Genomic DNA, 18436 nt, shown 5'->3' on the forward strand with positions numbered 1-18436 from the left:
TTGTGGTTATATTTATATTATTTAAACTGGCGGGGTGATGTTTGTATTTGAAGTCTGTTAATAATTTTTTTAATAATACAAGTAATACAATATTTTGGTACTAAAGCTATAAAATGTTTTCTTTTTGATATTAATCCAAGTAGTCCGTTATCTCGCCTTTTCCTGGACGAAATGACAGCGTCAGTATACAAAATACAATTAGGTGTAGTACACTGTGGTAATTTGTTTGTTATCGCTAGTTTTTAAATAGCAATAACAGGCAGTGAAGTGCTTCAAATTGTGGCAATGCTATTCCAACTCGTACGATTCGTGTAAACAAAACAAAAGAGCGTCGGTTTTTATCGACGTCTACTAGATTGTGTGACAATTAAAAATATGCCATGATTTTTAATTGTTCGGAGATAATACGGGCTATTTAACGAGATTCTTAACGATTATCTCGTCTTGATAAACCACCGTTCTTGTCGATTCAGAACGTAATCAAATCCGTAACCCTCCCACTTATCAATAAATTCGAATGGGTACCGCGAAACCTCCTTAGTCGTAACAAAGTTACCGCTATAGGCTACGGGTTACCGAAAAGTAAAAGTATATGGTGGCGCGCGTTCCTTATTCAACACAAAAAATCGTTTCAAGTTCGATAATACGCATTCCTGACAGTGTTTCGGTAACAATATGGCATTCGATCGGGGATTCATCAACGTACTGCTGCTGGGGCTCGCCTTCATGCTCGTCTTCACCGCCTTCCAGACCTGGGGGAACATACAGGTATCGCACCGACTCACTATTATGATTTAATACGGTTTTGGCGCCCGAATTGATGCGCCAATCATCGCGTCGGCCTTGACATGTCATCCACGACAAGTGAATGACCGGAAATCGCGGAAGAGGTAGGATTCAAACGCCAATCTAACTCGGATCTGAAAAAAAACTGTTATGTCACACGAATTGTGTGTTTATCGAAAATATTTCCATAGCCACCTTTGTGAACTTTGATATTTTTCCTGGTTGATAAATTTTACCAAAATATTTTAATTTTCTTGGGTCCATTTGCTTTATTAGCTTTAATATTAAAATAACTGGTTAATTTGGTTTTATGTTTATTGGCTAGAAACATATTTGTAGCGAGAAAGGTTAAAAGTGATTAAATTAGTATCTTTAGAACGTTGTATATATATTATTATTGTCTTTAAAATCGACTAATCAATGTCATTAACGATAGAAAAATGTGTCGGTAAAAAAGAAAATTATCTTTCCGTCAGTGTCAAAACACTGTCATTTTATGTATTGTAACTGATGCAAGTACACTTTTTAGATAATTTAAATGTTATTACGGTTGTGTGCTGATAATTTTAGTTGATGATTTCGAAATTTTTAATATCTTGGGTCCATTTGTTTTATTGACTTTAATATTACAATAATTGGTTAATTTGGTTTGATGTTTATTGACCAGAAATATATTTGAGTCTTGAGAAAGCTTAAAAGTTGATAAATCAGTACCTTTAGAATGCTGCCTATATTATTATTTTTCTTTAAAATCGACTAATCAATGTCATTTCGTTAATCCAGAAAAATGTGTCGGTAAAAAAGAAAGTTACCTTTTCGCCAGTGTCAAAATACTGTCATTTTATGTATTATAAGTGATGCAAGTGCACTTTTTCGATAATTTAAATATTATTATGGTTGTGTACTGATAATTTTTGGTTGGTGATATCGAAATTCAGATCACGTTATGTGGGAAGGTCCACGAATTGAACCTCAGTGCCAATGGAAAATCAGAAAAAGGAACGTGAACAATTTTCGATTTTTTTGGCCATTTAAATTCAAGGGTATTGTACGGCCGTTGCATATAATAAGGGGTATTAATAGACAACATTGCAGATTATAATAAGAAAATATGTAAATATCTAGGTCAAAAGTAACAAACACGTAACTAGAATTGTATTAGTACGTAATCGTTCTTTTAAAGATGATTCGCCACTGAAACTTATTTCATAAAAAAACGACTATTAACAAACAAATGTTTGCGAAACTGTTCGTTTCCAAATCAGTACAAATAATCGTGTAGTTTTTCATGTCACCTGGTTACTATAAATCTTTTGTTTTACTTATTACCGTAGTTGAAGTCAACTCGTAATATTTGTGGTATAACTCGCTCTATTTTCGTTTTGATTTTTATTACTTCGCCGTCCTAGAATATTTGTGTTTTTTGTTCAATGAGTAGAAGTAAAATATGGGTTGGTTCGTTATGAGGAAGTAAAACAGTTTCTTATTACTTGTTCGGGTTACTAATTAATTTTAAATCGGTTACTTTTATTGTATCGGAAATAATATATAATAGATTTATTGAAATAATAAGTAACGTAATATTTATTATCATTTGAAAGTTTATTTTTTTGAAATTATTTATTGTGGAGTATAACAATATAGCAAAAACAAAACATGTGATACTAACTATTGTCTACTAGATAATTAAAATATGTTAATAGTTGTTTATATCTAAAGTTATTTGTTTTACTATCAGTTCAGTATTTAAACGGACTGAATATTCATAAGTGTCACTGTCACTGTCATGATTGTCAAATTATTAGTTTTAGTGAAAAGTGACTTTCTACCATTCTAATAATAATTAAGACATTTTTAAAATCACCTTAAAATGAAAGTCATTGAAATATCGACGACAATTACTGTTTATTACTTAATACATTGGCGGATATTAATTTTGTCGTAATAGTAATTTTGTCGTTTGACAGCGTAGTTGTTAAGTTGTAATGTTTTAGTTCGATTTTCAATTGCATTATATAATATGATTAATAATTTGTTCCTGTTAATGAAATATTTTAATAAAATATCATGTCTAGTAATATTTATTATATATTTAAGAATCTGTTGACAGATGTTGAGTGTCAGAAGTTTTACATTTCGCAATGAATATTTCAATTTTGATCGCGAGTTTGTTATTAAACTCAAAGAAGATTGTCACTGTCATAGTTGTCAACGGAATGTCAGAGGTCAATCTTTTAGATAGAAACATTTTTTGTTATATAGATTTTAGGTCCAGTTTTTTAAATTAAATTAGAATGAATTGTATAATACAGTTAATTATTATTTCTTTTATATCGTTTATATAATTTCTGAACAAAATATTGTAATATTTATTCTATGTTTTAAAAAATGTGCTGACGGGTGTGGTACATTAGTAGCTATAAATTTGCATTTCGATTGTTTGACTGTCATTGTCATAGTTGTCAATTGACCGTCAATGTTGTAGATCAATGTTTCTGTTATATTAATAAATTGTAAACTCTGTTTTGTAAATTAAGTCAAAATAAATTTCTTATTGCTCATTAATGGTAATTAAAGACCCGAATAAAACATTATAAACCACCGTATTTACTGTATATTTAAAAGTGTGTTGACAAGCGTCATATATCATACATTCTAGATGTTTATTTGAATTTTGATTGGTATTCTTGCATTTTTCACCGTAATAATTGTCAATTAAATGCATTGTCATTTTGCATATTGATTCCAATTCTCACATTTGACGGTAATAAAACTGTCACTGTCATAGTTGTCAGTTGATTATCGGAATAGAGTTTTAGGTTAAATTTTCCGTTATATTAATACATTTTAAATGGATTTTTTCTTCTTTCGTCTTCTTTTTTTATGTTAATGCAACATACATTTATTTAAATTAGAAATAATATCGGCATTTGATGTTTATCTTATATCAATCAAATATTTTAAGGGACAATAATTTTTATAATTGCATTTCCAATTTCATTGCAATTATGTTACAGCCATAAGTGTCAATTAATGTCAGAGTTCGATGCTTTTTTGGGTTAATAGTTATACGTAGTTTTTTTTTTAATTATCAACATAATATTTATAGTATATTTAATTATGTATTCATATACGATATATGTCGGTACTTTGATTGTACTTGATCTGACCTACTGAGATTAAGAATTGTCATTATCATTTGCTATAAAACGACATACGTCGCTTATTGTTCTGTGTATCAAAAAAAAAACAAATTATTTGATAAAAATATACGGACAATAGTTACGAATACTTGAGTGATCGTGTCAGTTATAAGACAACGTAATTTTAGAATATGACGAATGCTCCTTGCTATTTTGACGTCGTTTTCCTTTAACACTGTGACAATACCGTCTGATTCACATTAGTGTCATCACCTTTTCTCGGTTTTGACTTAAACTTGACTTGAAATCATCAATCCAATTCCGCAACCTTTCATCCTTGACCTTCTTATTGGTCCGATCGCACTTACTCAACCTCCATCTATTTTCAATCGGGTTTGACCTTCACCATATGGTGAAACATGTACTTTTACAAGCTGAAAACTTATATAACCGCTTATGGCTTACGATTTTTGTGCTCTCGCCGGTTTTCCTCGAGATATTGTCAAGTGTCTGAACTATTTTCTTCGTGGACGTACTGGAGTTCGTCTTAATCGCAGAGCTCTTGACTGAGAGCCGATTTATAAAGTAGAACGAAGCGATAAGTGCATTGAGTGAGCTATTCTCTTATCCAGTAGTGTCGCGAAAAATAACAGACACCTTTGAACTGGCGAATTACTGAACTCGTCGGTTATCTGACCTGACTTGGTTATTTAAAAATATGTATAATCCGCGTCAATATTGGATGAGTGAAAAAGTATTCCATGTTTTTTTAAAAGTAGTATTTTGTTTATTCACTTCCCTTCAATACAAGTACATGAAAAAGGAGTCCGAATGGTTTTCTTTATTTAATATATCTAATGATTCAACGCCTACTCACCACTACCACTCTGCTGTCAGTTGTCAAGTATCAAATATATATTACTAAAAATTTTAGATTTTTTGTCATTTTCAATTTTTTGCTGCAGTTTCCGTTAAAATAATCGTAGGCTAATGAAAATAATAGGGATTATAAAGAATTTAACGTAGAGTTGTATTGTAGTATAATAATATATCTACAACTTTTATGATGTTATACAATGAAAAGAGTATTTTCGCAAACTGGGTGGATTTCTTTTTTTTTGTTAAATTCTAATGCAATTTAACATGGTTTTTGGTTTTTTTCGCACCCCAAAATACATATATATTGAGAGTTTTATCTCTATCCCACAGTCGTGAAAATTTATGATTTTATACCATTTTCAAGTTTTTTACTGTCATTTCATTTCAAATAATCGCAAATTAATGATATTTACAGGGATTATAAAGAATTGTAATGTAATGGTCGTATAATAATATTTCCAGAAGCTTTAGTTATCAAGTTCTTTAGTTTCTCCATTTTCCCGTTTCCTCACATTTAACATTTTAGGGCGCTTCGATTTTATTTGGATTATTTATCATATTTCACAGTAAAAAAATAGGTTTTATGCAACCAACAGCAAAAAGAACAGAAATGAATAAATTGAACTAAAATATATTAAGGCATTATCTACATTTGTCTCGAAGGCGACTACTGTGTGATTGCAACTAAAATAATAATTTTAAAAATGGTTTATTAATAATTTAATATGTTTCTGTGCATTTCGAGATTTTGATTGGTTCTGGTCTGTGATCGGTGAAAAGATAAAGTCTAAAAGGATGAGTTACCGTATTTACCCCCGCCTACTTCGTACCCTACTCGTATTTAATATAATAGTTTGGAGAATATAATTGGCAACGCCGCAGGGCTCCGACCGTCTTAATTTGGTGATATTAGGTACTCGTCAGGCATGACACACCGAATATGTAAGTCAATAAGCCTGACTGCCCTTTAAACGATGCCTGTCAAGAATTCTTAAAAACTTTTTGAAATTAATTTTTACTGTATGTCTAGTAGTGCATTCTTTTGGTTAAGACTTCTCTTCTGACATTTAGTTAATTTTATAATTTATGAAGTAACGATATGCGAAAAAAGAAAAAGTGGCCGGTTGCCGATTTCACAGATTGTTTATGATTATTATACAGCCATTAATTTATTCAAAAATGCGAAATTTCGATTTTATTTTATGTATTTATGTATGGGTCATGGTTGCATACCTTCTAAAAAACCAGTTTAAACGCTGCACAGATAACTGACATTTACTTTTTTCGTTATGTTGCTAGAGATAACCGAAAATAATTGTTTTAGTGAAGCGTCACTCTTTAGTTTTGACAGTTCTCGATATAGATTATGATTTAATATTGTTTATGTTTATAATTCATAGAAATATTGAAATAAATCGTAAATTAAATAAAAAGGTTTCACATGGATATCAATTTAAATACTTAAAATAAATAATGTGATAAAATGATAGATTGTTGATTCATTTGTTTCTTTATTTCAAATATTTCGAAATATTACTATTTGAGGGAAAATTAACAGAACTCTTTTTACTTGACTGTCACTGTCATTAATTGACGTTTCATATTATGAATGTGTATTTTTTTAGTATATCTACAATCTGTTGTTTTAATTAAAAGTCATTGTGGAATTTTGACAGATCCTAATATAGGTTATGGTGTATTATGTTTCTGTTTATATTTGTAGTTGTATTGAGATACATTTTTAATGAAATAAAAACGTCGTAGTATTTTGATATCCATATTAAGATTAACTGAGCTTAGATTAAAGATAATAATGATATAAGGTGTCCCAAAATATATTCAAATTTAAACAATTTAGATAATGTAACATATATTGTTGATTATTTTTTTCCTTTATATTTTAAATACTGTGAAAATATGTATTATTTTCTTATGTTACTCGTTATGATGTCAACATTCTTTTCTAGTTATAAATAAAATTCTATTCTATTTTCTACTTGACATTTCATATTATGGGTGTGTTTTTTTTCGTTATATTTTCCAAGATAAGTGAAAATTAAAATAAAACTTCTATTAAACGTCACTGTCAGTGTTCAGCGACTAATAATTATTATTATAGGTTATGGACTAATTATATCACAATTTAAGAACAGTTGACACATTGTCCATTCATTCATTTCTCTCGTTGTATTTATAGTGTTTTTAGTTTTTAATCCATTTGTTTTATACAGTTACGTCCAGTGTACAGTTGACTGTGATTTACTTTTTTCTTTTCTCTAGTTATTAACAAAATTATGCTAGATAAATAGAAAATAAAAACCGCACCATTTCATTCAAACGTAATTGTCACTGCTTGACATTTCACGTATGGGGGCGTGTCCTTATTTATAGAGTCTATACATTTTAATAATTGTTTCGAGTAAATAATTAATGAATAGATCAATTACTCAAGTAAAATATAGGAATAGTGCTGATATATGTGGTACGAAGGTTATCAGGGATTAAGTTTTTTTAGCAATAATTTATAAAACTATTAAATATCACTGTCAGTGTTCAGAGACTAATAATTGTCTAATAATTGTAATTATAGGTTATGGACTAATTATATCACAATTTAAGAACAGTTGACACATTGTCCATTCATTCATTTCTCTCATTGTATTTATAGTGTTTTTAGTTTTGGCCCCATCATTTCACTCCAAAGTCCAATCGACAGTCATCCGAGTGGACTGCACACGATGAACCCATTCCAAAGTGTGGGAAAACGCAACAGTCGGCTGGCAAGGTTATGGCGTCTGTATTTTGGGATGCGCATGGAATAATTTTCATTGACTACCTTGAAAAAGGAAGGACCATCAACAGCGACTATTACATAGCGTTATTGGACCGTTTGAAGGACGAAATCGGCGAAAAACGGCCGCATTTGAAGAAAAAGAAAGTGCTGCTTTACCAAGACTATACACGGTGTCAATAATCCATGAATTGGGCTTCGAAGTGCTTCCTCATCCGCCATATTCTCCAGATCTGGCCCCCAGTGACTATTTCCTGTTCTCAGATCTCAAAAGAATGCTCGTTGGGAAGAATTTTTGGTTCAATGAAGAGGTGATCGACGAAACTGAGGCCTATTTTGAAGCAAAGTACAAATCGTACTACAAAAATGGTATCGCAAACTTGATAAAGGAATTATGTTGAATAAAAAAAACTAATTTTGCCAAAAAAATGTGTTTTACTAGGGTAGGCCGGGGAGTTTTCAATTGACCTGTTATAAAGAATTATGTTAATTCAAGAAAACATACCCTGCAGTACTCACCAGACTTGACGATACTTGATTATTATCAATCTATGAAGAATTGTGGCTGACACGGTAGTGTTACATTGGTGAAAGAGTTCTGTATGGAATATTTACTTAAACATTTATGCAAGAGGATTATAAAAAATTATTTACACGATTTCAAGTCGGTGTATTTATTCGAGAAATATCAACACACACCCTGGAGAGAGTTTTTTTTACGAATATCATCGGCATTTTTACTGACGATTTCGAAACCACAGCGGCGAAATGCAAAAAAGCGAAAATCTTTTTATTGCATCTCCTTGGTTTTGACACCACGAGCCCACGCCATCTTGTTACCGGTTTAATGAGCTCGATATGCTAAATAAACACGATAAGAATTCGCATTATTAACCCGATTTAGTCGTTGACATAGTTCGAAAATGCACTCACTTTCCTTGATCCTGTTTGTCTTGACGCCGGCTTTCTCCTAACGTCCAATTCCTCAATCATGTCTGGGCTGGACCCGTTTGACATTTATCATACGTATATACCCGTTAAACGGTCCACGAAATGTAATAAATGACTTAATAAGCTACGAAACGATCTCTTTGTTTCCGAGGAATGCTTTCTAGAAAAGAGTCTACTCGCAGGAACTCCCGGCACGCGCAGTCAAATTTGACTGTGCCACGTTGCCAGTTCCTGTAAGTCAATTCAAAGTTATTTTGTACATGCGTCATCTAGTCAAAACGTCGCAATACTGCCGCATCAACTCTGAATTTTAGTTTGGCTTTGACATACAACAAAATTCTAATATAAATAAAATAATTGAACAAAAAATGTTATCAAATATAATTTATTTTAGCATTATAGTACATCTAAAAACAACAGTTAATTATCCACAATAGTTTATAGGTTAGAGTTATAACCTCTTATCACTATTGCTTTCAAGAATTTTGCATACGTCTGGCAACCGGACGACTTTAACAGGCTCATTCGTTTACGTGTTCGAACTATTCACATAGCATTGTGTCTCTTTTTAACTAGATAAAAATGACAAGGAAAATATTGTCTCATTCTAAAACAAATTTACAAATTGCGGCAGGTAATATATTCTTCTTCCAGATCTTGATGAGGTATGTACAAAAAAACTTTGAATAGACTATATATTGTCTGGTTCCAAAATTAAATTTTTATTGGCACAAATTTAAAGTTCTATAAAATATCAAAAGTAATACCAGGAACTTTTTATCAAAATATTAAATTTTAATAAATAATTTTTCTTATAGGATAGTATTTATGATAACAAATGTATATGTTTATCAACTTATAAACAATGCCCTACAAAATAATATCAAGAACTTATTGTAAACTTGCAATAAAAATATTTAATTTTAGAGTACTCCTTTATTATAGGAAAAAAAGGAAAATAAAACAATACGTATGATAACAAATATAATTTGTTTATCTATACATAAACATTACAAAAACAAATAGAAAGCTATTTTCTACATATATATATATATATATATATATATATATATATATGTGTATGTGTATCAGAGATTCATGCTGATACTTGAGTAGCCACTATATAGCATTTCATTCTTGAAGGGCCTGGCACGCGATGTTGCCAGTCCCTCTAAATTATACTTATATTTGAAGAATTTATTATAAACAGAATAAATTACCTTGAAATTTTCCTTTAAATTTAAGTAAACTTTTTTTGGTATAATTTTCGTCTTCTATAATATTACAAATGTAATATGAAGAACCTTTTATAAACCTATTTCATTTTAAAATAATTTTAAATTGTAGTAAAGAGAAAACAGTATGCAAGATAATAAAGATAATTCATTTATCAATATGTAACATACAAACACATTACAATAACAAACCAAAGTTATATTGTTATAAAGCATATGCAATAAACTCTTTTCTACACCGCCCAGGAGGTAGAATTCTTTGCGCACTTTTTTCATCGGATCGAGTCATATTTGCCTGAACTTTTGCCTGAACTATACCTAAAATATAATTAATTTGGTATAGAATTAAATCCAATTTGCGAAATTAAAATAAAAATCAAATAGATACGCATCTGGATAGAATGTCCTCAGATGTATGTCCAGATTAAAGATGTTATAAAAGCGTTTTTGATACTATTCACAAATAAATGATATATCCATTATTGCCTACCAGTTATAATCGAAATATGAGTAGTACAAGAACAAATAAACTATAAATAACAATTATGGTCAAATATTAACCTTATAAAATCTAGCTGTTACCAGTATGAGGGCCGAATCTAAAATGGCTGTTGAAGTTTGTTGAATTCTACCTCTCGATTACTTGTAAATGGCAACGCCGAAAAATCGGCCGGAAACTACCGAAGTTTACCGAACACTGATTAGGATTTTCCAGAAATAGCCACCATTAATCTGTTGCACAGGGCCTTCAAATATGTTTTGAATATTTCTTTCAGAAAACCATGATAGACAGTATAATAGCCGATGATCCGGACTTTAAGGGAAACGCATACGTCAGCCTCGCTATCGTGTATGTCTTCCTGGCCGTCTTCAATTGGGCGGCACCCTCAGCCATCAGCATCCTCACCGCGAAATATTCAATGCTAATCGGGGGAATCACATATCTGTAAGTATTTTGAAGAATCTGCTTATCATTTATCAGTTTTTCGATCAAAACTCAGCCTCTCAAACACTTAAAAGATGTAGTGTTTTGTTTTCTCGGGTTTCCTGGTAAAAGTGGTTGAAATACCATATCCGTTGTCGCAAAATACCAAAGACCGAGGTTAAAAATCAAAAATAATTGACATGATCTTCGGGAAACACTCACCGAAAAGTCCGAAAAGGACAAAGAGAATGATGCAGAAACGCAGATGCAATTAGATGCGTGGTTAGATACGAAAAAGATTCATATCTATAACACCAGTAGCTGAAAATCACTGGGATATGTAGCTGTAGCTTATATTCCAGATGTCAAACTGAATATTCACGTCTTTAGAGGTTATAATAAATATTTGGATGATGAGGCAACCTTGGTGTGACATGTTATGCACATATAATAGATAAAACAAACTATCCCAATACAACAATATATTCAATAAAGTAATAATATTCCGCTCTATATTACGAAAAAGCTCAAATATACTAAGCCGCTGTATTTTCCAGACAGTACTGCCCTTAACTGTGGGTCTTATAAATAAGTATTGTAATTTAATTAGCATAGTTTCCAGTCAAAATATTTTTTGAATCAAAAATGTATGACCATTTCGAATAAAGTTTTACTGTTGATTGTTGTGATTGTGACTGTTGATTTGTATGACTTTTTCATGACGTATACGTCACCTTGACAATGTCTACCTAATAATTTTGCTTATAGATGGCGTTTGAGTTAATTTTTGTTCTTGAAAACTGTCAATCATATATTATTTTTACGTTTTGATATTTTAATATGATAATTTATTTATTTATTCTTGTTTAGTACAGTTACACACGAGTCTAATTTATTTTCTCGATGAAATATGTCATTTTCACCATGTCACAATTATAATTTTCCTCACAGATAGCGCTTCAGCTAATTTTTCTTCTTGGAAACTATCACCAGAAGTCAATCAAAATGTTATTTTTACTATATTCCATTATTCCTCGTTTAACATACTTATAATACACGGATAAACTTATTTTAAGGGTCATTTATGTATCATTAAGGTTAACTCGTTATTTCTCCTGCTTTAGAATTAATTAGAATTGTCTTTTAATCGTTTCTATTAGGTGTTTTCTTGAAGTGACTATTAGTTAGACAAAGGATTTGACATAAAAGGAAATACGACGAAATAGTTTTAAAAACCTCAATTAACTTATAATAAGCTGAACACCTCTACTGAGAAAGTACATGTAGCCATGGATTCTGCAACTGTACCAGTCACCAAAGTGAACTGAAGGTACTCAAATGGTCTCTAGCTGTGGACCATTTGAATTTGGAAACATCGAAGCTGAGAAATCCACTCCTTAACTGATATGCAATCGGAATTTGGTTAAAAACTATGAAGTTCAGTTGAACAAAGATACAATAGACACCACAGATAATTTTATTGCAAGTAAAAGCTGTGCAGACCAGATTACAACCGCATACAGCACTTTGGGCGTGGCTAATATCACAAAGTCCTTCGTTTAAGAGGTGATGACATCACAAGTTTTCGTTTATTTTTGAATATGATTTTTTATATGATTACATTAGACATCTTTTAACTACAAAAAAAGTGTTTTCTTCCCCATACACATCAAACCTTATATACTAATTAATTGTTTTTATGTAGGCTTTTTATAGCATCATTTTCGATACCACATACAGCACTGTTATACATAGCTAGCGCGGTAGTTGGTACTGGAGCGGCTCTGATATGGACAGGTCAAGGCAATTACTTAGCTCTAAACTCCACTCCTGCGACGATTTCCAGGAATTCCGGGATTTTCTGGGCGATGTTACAATTCAGGTAAATTAAAATCAGATTCATCATATCAATATCCTGATAAAACTGACTATCTTTCGGAATTTTTGGGTGCTTTAGATCGTACTATTACGCGGTTAAAAGATGATAAATCAAATAATAAATCAAACTACGTGACGGAGTGTAGGTAGTTCCCCTTTTCATATATAAAAAGCGTGTAATTCTACAGGGATTATTTAAGTAATTCCTATAATTTTTTGGTTGAATAAACGTTTATTGTGAGTGTTAGACTCAATTACATTTTTTGGAATATTATCTCGTTTTTCTCACATCATCATAGTGATATTTTACAGGTTCTGTCATACTGTCATAATTGGTCTAATCCTTAACAGGTGTTCTGTTCGATCAGAATACATGATGGTGCAAAGTCTGATGAGTACCTATATTACCTCAACATTTTCTGAATTTTTAATTTGAACAATCTATTATATGAGGTTGTGAACAAACAAATTCAATTCGAATTTAATTAAATTACAAGACAACAACGCTAGACCTCACACACCTTTAGTAACTCGTATAGCTCTGATCTTGCCCCGTTCGACTACAATTTGTTCCACTCCCTGCAAAACTTTCTCAATAGTTCAGAGATTACTTCAAAAGGAGCTTGTGAATGTCACTTGTTTCAGATTGTCCTCCAAAAATCTCAGAAATTTTATAGTGATGGAATTATGGTTCTGCTAGAAAAGTGTTAAAAGGCCATCGAATCAAATCCCACATACAGAACTTAAATTTTATATGAATAATATTCGTATTTAAAATATCCGAAATTACTTTTTCCCCAACTTATTGTTTTCTCCACAGCCAACTAGATAACATCGTTTTTGATTATTTTAATCTTGTCAGAATTAGGAACTACAAAATGCCTTTGAATTCAAATCACCCGAAATTAATTTTTCTCCAGCACATTAATTGCTTTACGGCCAGCTAGAGAACATCGTTTTTGATTGTTTTAATATTTTATAAAAAAGAACAACAATAAGACTTTGAATTCAATTTACAGGGTATGTCTTATAATTTAAGAGAAACTTTTGTAGAAAGTTATTAATTAGTTTACAGAGATGTCTCTCTGTGTTTTCTCTACGTGGACTTATCTATTGTCATAAATATTAGAAATAATTATTGATTAATCCTTTATATTTAAAAATTCCCTCAAAATGAATTCCCGTCCTTATAATTTCTACCAATTAAACTTACAATTTTTTGCTTCTCCTCAGTATGTTCATCGGCAACATGTTCGTCTTCTTCGCCTTCAAAAACAAGGACACCATCGACAGTAGCACCAGGCAGGTCGTGGTGTGGACCCTGTCGGCCATCGCCCTGGTCGGTATTGCTGTCATGGTGTTCTTTCCCAAACCTCCCAAGAAGGACGAATCGGATAACAGCCCGGACGATCGGGTGGAGGCTCCGTCTGGACCAGTGGAAGCTCTAAAAGGAGCTGTCAGGCTGTTCTTAACCACAAATATGTTGTTGCTTTGCGTTACCTTTATTTACACTGGTATAAATCTCATGACGATTCTCACTAGACAGTAGAAGTTAAAAAATATTATGTCTTCAGGTCTGGAACTGGGATTTTGGAGCGGAGTATACAGTGCCAGCGTTGGAGCCACCCTCAATCTCCCAAACAGCAAAGAACTTATCGGTATTTCCGGTATTTTCATCGGACTTGGTGAAGTCATAGGTAAGGTAGCCCACATAAACTATAAAATCCTCTAATTAATTTTTTAAATGAAAAACAAAACAAGAAATTCTGGATTAGTAGAGAAATCATTTACTAGGCAGTCATTGGAAAGACGTTTTCTCGTAAACTAGTGGCAATATCAAAAATAAAGTATCTGCTTTTTATCTTTCCGAATTGGTACTTGATGATATTTCAATAATTACCTACACCGGGCCTTCTTCTACTTCAAAATTAACATTCTTCTGAAGTTCTTTCAGCTGATCGAACAGTACTATATTCTTTAATAACTAGTTTTTGATAATGAGTGAAATAATAGTTTCATTATCACTTCTAGAACGTTGGAAAAAGATTTTTCCTCCCAGTGGTAGTACTCACCACTGTTAATAAAAGTTGCCCTAAAACAAGAGAGGAAAAACTGTATTACTATTTACGTGGTTCTCTCAATATTTTATATTTTTTTTTTTCACTATACATATTTGATACTATTCTTACTTTATTTAATTCTACTCACCAACGCTCATTGCAGCATCAAGTAATAGCCATTATAATGCATTCACTATTGTAAAATTCTATTAAATAATGTTATGGTGAATGCGCCGGGATCAGATTGAAAAATCGTTTCGAGAGTTCGTTCAGCAAAGCGACCTTTTCTAGCGTCATTCGAAGCAGCAGATATTATATCGTCAAATATCGATATAATAAATCATCTGACCACAAACCTATGTAATTTTGAAAATGGTTTGCTCAAATTTCTGGACTATGCCTTTTCTTTTCCAGGAGGAGCAGCGTTCGGGATACTCGGATCCAAAACAATCCGGTGGGGACGGGATCCCATCGTTATCGGAGGATTCGTAATCCACGTGTTGAGTTTCTTCATTATATTCCTGAACTTACCTAACCAATCGCCTATTGGGGAAACCAACGACACCGCCTTCATCACCAGCAACGCCTACTTAGCGATATTATGCTCGTTCCTGCTGGGTTTCGGCGACGCCTGCTACAACACCCAAATCTATTCCATCCTGGGAGGCGTGTATGCTAGTGATAGCGCCTCCGCCTTCGCCATTTTCAAATTCACCCAGGTAATAACCCAAAAAACAAAGAGAATCGTTAATAGTCCTGTGGATGTCAGTCTGTTGCAGCTGCAGTATGTTTCTCATACGCATCCTATCTGAACCTCTACGGTCAGCTAGGCATCCTCATCGTATCAGCCATCCTGGGAACTATCACCTTCGTCTTGGTCGAATGGCAATCGAAACGCCTATTGGTAGAGGCTGCTTCGAACGTCAGCGTGTCCGAATACTCGGCCGAGAGTCCGGAACCCACCAGCTGAGGGAACCACGAGACTGATGAGTACGTTTTTATTTTTTTCTTGGAACCGTCTTTCCGCCAAATCTTACGACACCTCCAGTGCAAATAATTCCGTCATTTTCAGCCAGACAGAGGAGCCCGGACTCTGCTTGTATTTATTGTTGAGTGGGGAGTTGATATTGATGTTTTCAATGTATGTAAATATTTAGACAAGAAAAAAATAAAATATATGTGATACTTTTATATATTCAGATATATATGTAAACGTTTTAATAACTTATGTTTTTTTTATTTATTTATTCACTCCTATCTTCCCTCCCTTAAAAACAACCAAATAATATAATATCATCTCTATTCACAAGCTAATATTTCAATTTAAAATGTGTTTCACGTTATAATAATTACAGAAAGATTTATTTATGGTATTATTACTAACTTATGAAATGTTATCACCTTTTTCCTTCGAAAGGCGATTATTTTATTAAATAAAAGTTGCTCTTAAATAAAGGAAAAAGGCTCGATTATTATTTAAGATATGGTGGATGCGCTTTCAATATTTCTTGTTTTATTATTCAGATTCCATACTTTTCGTTCTTTAATTGTTTTCTTATTTGGACTAATGTAGCATCAACTGACATGTACAGAACAGAGTGATAACTCCATATCTACTGTAAAAATTCTACTAAATAATGTTATGGCGAAGGCGCCACTTTAATGATATCTTATACTATAACAAATGATGCCTTTTGTTTATTAATTGTTTTATGATGATTATGAGTTTGATGTAATCAGTCTCGTATAAAATGCAAAGGTACTTATAGCGTATACAAGTAAATAATACCACATGATATTATGGCGAATGCGTTTATACATGTCTTCTATTTATAACTTAAAAGTGATTTGATTGATTTTTCATTGTTTAATACAAATGTTATATAATCAATCAGAACTCATTTCAATCTAGTTTAAAGTACGACTGTACTCACACCATATCATTGCTGTCACTCCACTGTAACAAAGATACCTGCTGACTACATCGATTTAAAATATGATAGTAGCCAGTTTGAATGATTAGAATGTTAGGAGGATTTGTAAGGTTGGGATTTTTTCTCGGAAGAAAATAAAAAAAAGCAATTAACAAAATACCTTTATTCACAATGTAATAATTCTGTTTAAAATCTGTTTCACACTATAAGAATATCGTATCTAAACACTACTTTTTTTATACAAAATATTTTTATAATTATATATATATTTATAGATATATAGCACATTCTAAAATCTATGTGTTTTTAATACAAGAGGCCATCTAAACAAGGCACCACACAAACATTTCATTTTGTGCAATCATCTATCACAGAAAATGTTTCCCCATATTCATAAAACATTAGAGGGCTGAGACCTACGGCAAGGAAATTGAAGTAACATTTAAACAAAACACATACATAATACTATTAGGCGGCTGATAAAAAGGGAAAACAAAACAAAAGAACGTAGATTGGCACGTAGAATTCAATGTTATAGATGGTATACTGGTAAAATAATACGGCTCGTATTGTTTTTAGTATAAAAACTATAATACAGTTATATAAAATAGAGTCAATCACTATGCTATTTAAAGTAAGATTTTCTTTTCTTTGAAATATATATCTCTACTATCACAAAATCAACCAATCGTAAGTACACGGGACTTGTTTCAGTTCGTCAATCAATCGTTGTTTCAAAATTGCACTGAATAATACATGGTAAAGGCGCCAGGCACAGACCATCACGATTTTTTCGTTTAGTCGTTTTTTTCGTTTGTCAAAAATAATATTTTATGTACACAATTCTTTGTATATATACAGAGATCACAGCAGGAGACGAAAATCACGGTTTCGAGAAACGCTAACTCCTCAGCACGCAGTGCGACTTTCCTTCGTCGTTCAGTTTGTTCACCAGGGCCGACCAGGTCTCCAATCGAGGGGCGCAGAGAAGGGTGAGTTCCCCCAGTTTCCTCCGGGCCATGAATACGAATTCCCCAATGCCGTGGTTTACGTCGCAGTGTTGGGGCACGTTCAGCATCACCTGTTTGTGGTTGGATGGTCGGACGTGGATGCTGTTGTCGTCCATGTCCTGGATGAACTCGTCCGCAAAAGAGTGACGAATGAGATTAGTTATTTTCACGGTCATCTGGGACAATTCCGATTCCTTGTTGTTATCCACAGAAAGAATGGTACCTCTTGTGACTGGATAGTAAGGGAAGTCGTGTTAAATCGGCGCGAATCGGCATGGAACGGTGTAAACTTACCTAAATCGCTTGTGCAGAAAGTATGCGCCAGTTCCTCCATGGAACAAGGCCTACACTCCTCCGCTGGATCATATCCATAAGTATTCCTAGGAAGCTGATGAAGATCGTACTCGATCTCCATCATCTGCCTGTCGAACGATCGTTCGTCAGTAGCTTCGATGTATAGAGCAGCTTGGCCTTTTTTGCTGTTGAAACACCTAGAGAACAACAATGTTAGCTCACGGGAAAAATAGGGGCAAGAGCTTCAGTTACTTTATTCGTTTAGAGTTGGCCTCGCCATTATACAAAGGAATAAGAGATCGTGGACCTTCTAGATAGACTCTGGCTATAGGTCGACTTGGTTTGGACGTGCTTCGAATTTTGATACAAGCCCTGAAATTCCTATCTTGATTCGGTAACCTGGAAAAAACAAAATGTATTGAATTATGGTGGATGCGCCAGTATTTTTAGTAGTAATAGGTTTCTTTTTTAATTAAATATCATTATTATTGCAATATTTGCGTTATTTTAGTTTCCAGTCATATATGGTGGATTGTACATTTTTTTGTTA

General features: G+C 32.6%; 2 protein-coding genes across 3 annotated transcripts in view; one reads left to right on the forward strand and one right to left on the reverse strand.

Moving 5' to 3' along the window:
- The first annotated feature begins 182 nt into the window (after positions 1-182).
- On the forward strand, positions 183-15872 carry LOC143203662 (UNC93-like protein MFSD11). 2 transcript variants are annotated; one of them, XM_076415918.1, is made up of 8 exons: positions 183-768; positions 10562-10731; positions 12416-12592; positions 13822-14102; positions 14163-14285; positions 15063-15367; positions 15418-15638; positions 15721-15872. In XM_076415918.1, the coding sequence occupies exons 1-7, from the start codon at positions 676-678 to the stop codon at positions 15616-15618; spliced, it is 1350 nt and encodes a 449-aa protein (XP_076272033.1). In that variant the 5' UTR covers positions 183-675; the 3' UTR covers positions 15619-15638; positions 15721-15872. The 2 variants fall into 2 exon arrangements, with proteins under 2 accessions (XP_076272033.1, XP_076272032.1); XM_076415917.1 differs by having other exon boundaries at positions 15418-15872.
- An 858-nt stretch (positions 15873-16730) lies between these two features.
- The window catches only part of LOC143203666 (meteorin-like protein), a 55110-nt gene continuing 53404 nt past the window's right edge, over positions 16731-18436 (reverse strand). The window contains exons 3-5 of the mRNA XM_076415922.1: positions 18139-18285; positions 17887-18083; positions 16731-17824 (exon numbers count right to left, since the gene is read on the reverse strand). Coding sequence (XP_076272037.1) covers positions 17484-17824; positions 17887-18083; positions 18139-18285 — 685 coding nt within the window. The 3' untranslated portion in view covers positions 16731-17483. The remainder of the gene's footprint in view (positions 17825-17886; positions 18084-18138; positions 18286-18436) is intronic.

This window comes from Rhynchophorus ferrugineus, unplaced genomic scaffold, assembly GCF_030347505.1.
Source record: "Rhynchophorus ferrugineus isolate W39M unplaced genomic scaffold, kcgeb_rfMv2 rfM10, whole genome shotgun sequence".
Classification (NCBI taxonomy): Eukaryota; Metazoa; Arthropoda; class Insecta; order Coleoptera; family Curculionidae; genus Rhynchophorus; species Rhynchophorus ferrugineus.

Excerpts from the sequence above, each read along its gene's own strand:
- LOC143203662 (XM_076415917.1), top strand. The coding sequence starts at position 676 with ATGGCATTCGATCGGGGATTCATCAACGTACTGCTGCTGGGGCTCGCC. Across the intron at positions 769-10,561 it reads AGACCTGGGGGAACATACAG|AAAACCATGATAGACAGTAT; the intron begins GTATCGCACCGA and ends TATTTCTTTCAG. Across the intron at positions 12,593-13,821 it reads TGGGCGATGTTACAATTCAG|TATGTTCATCGGCAACATGT; the intron begins GTAAATTAAAAT and ends GCTTCTCCTCAG.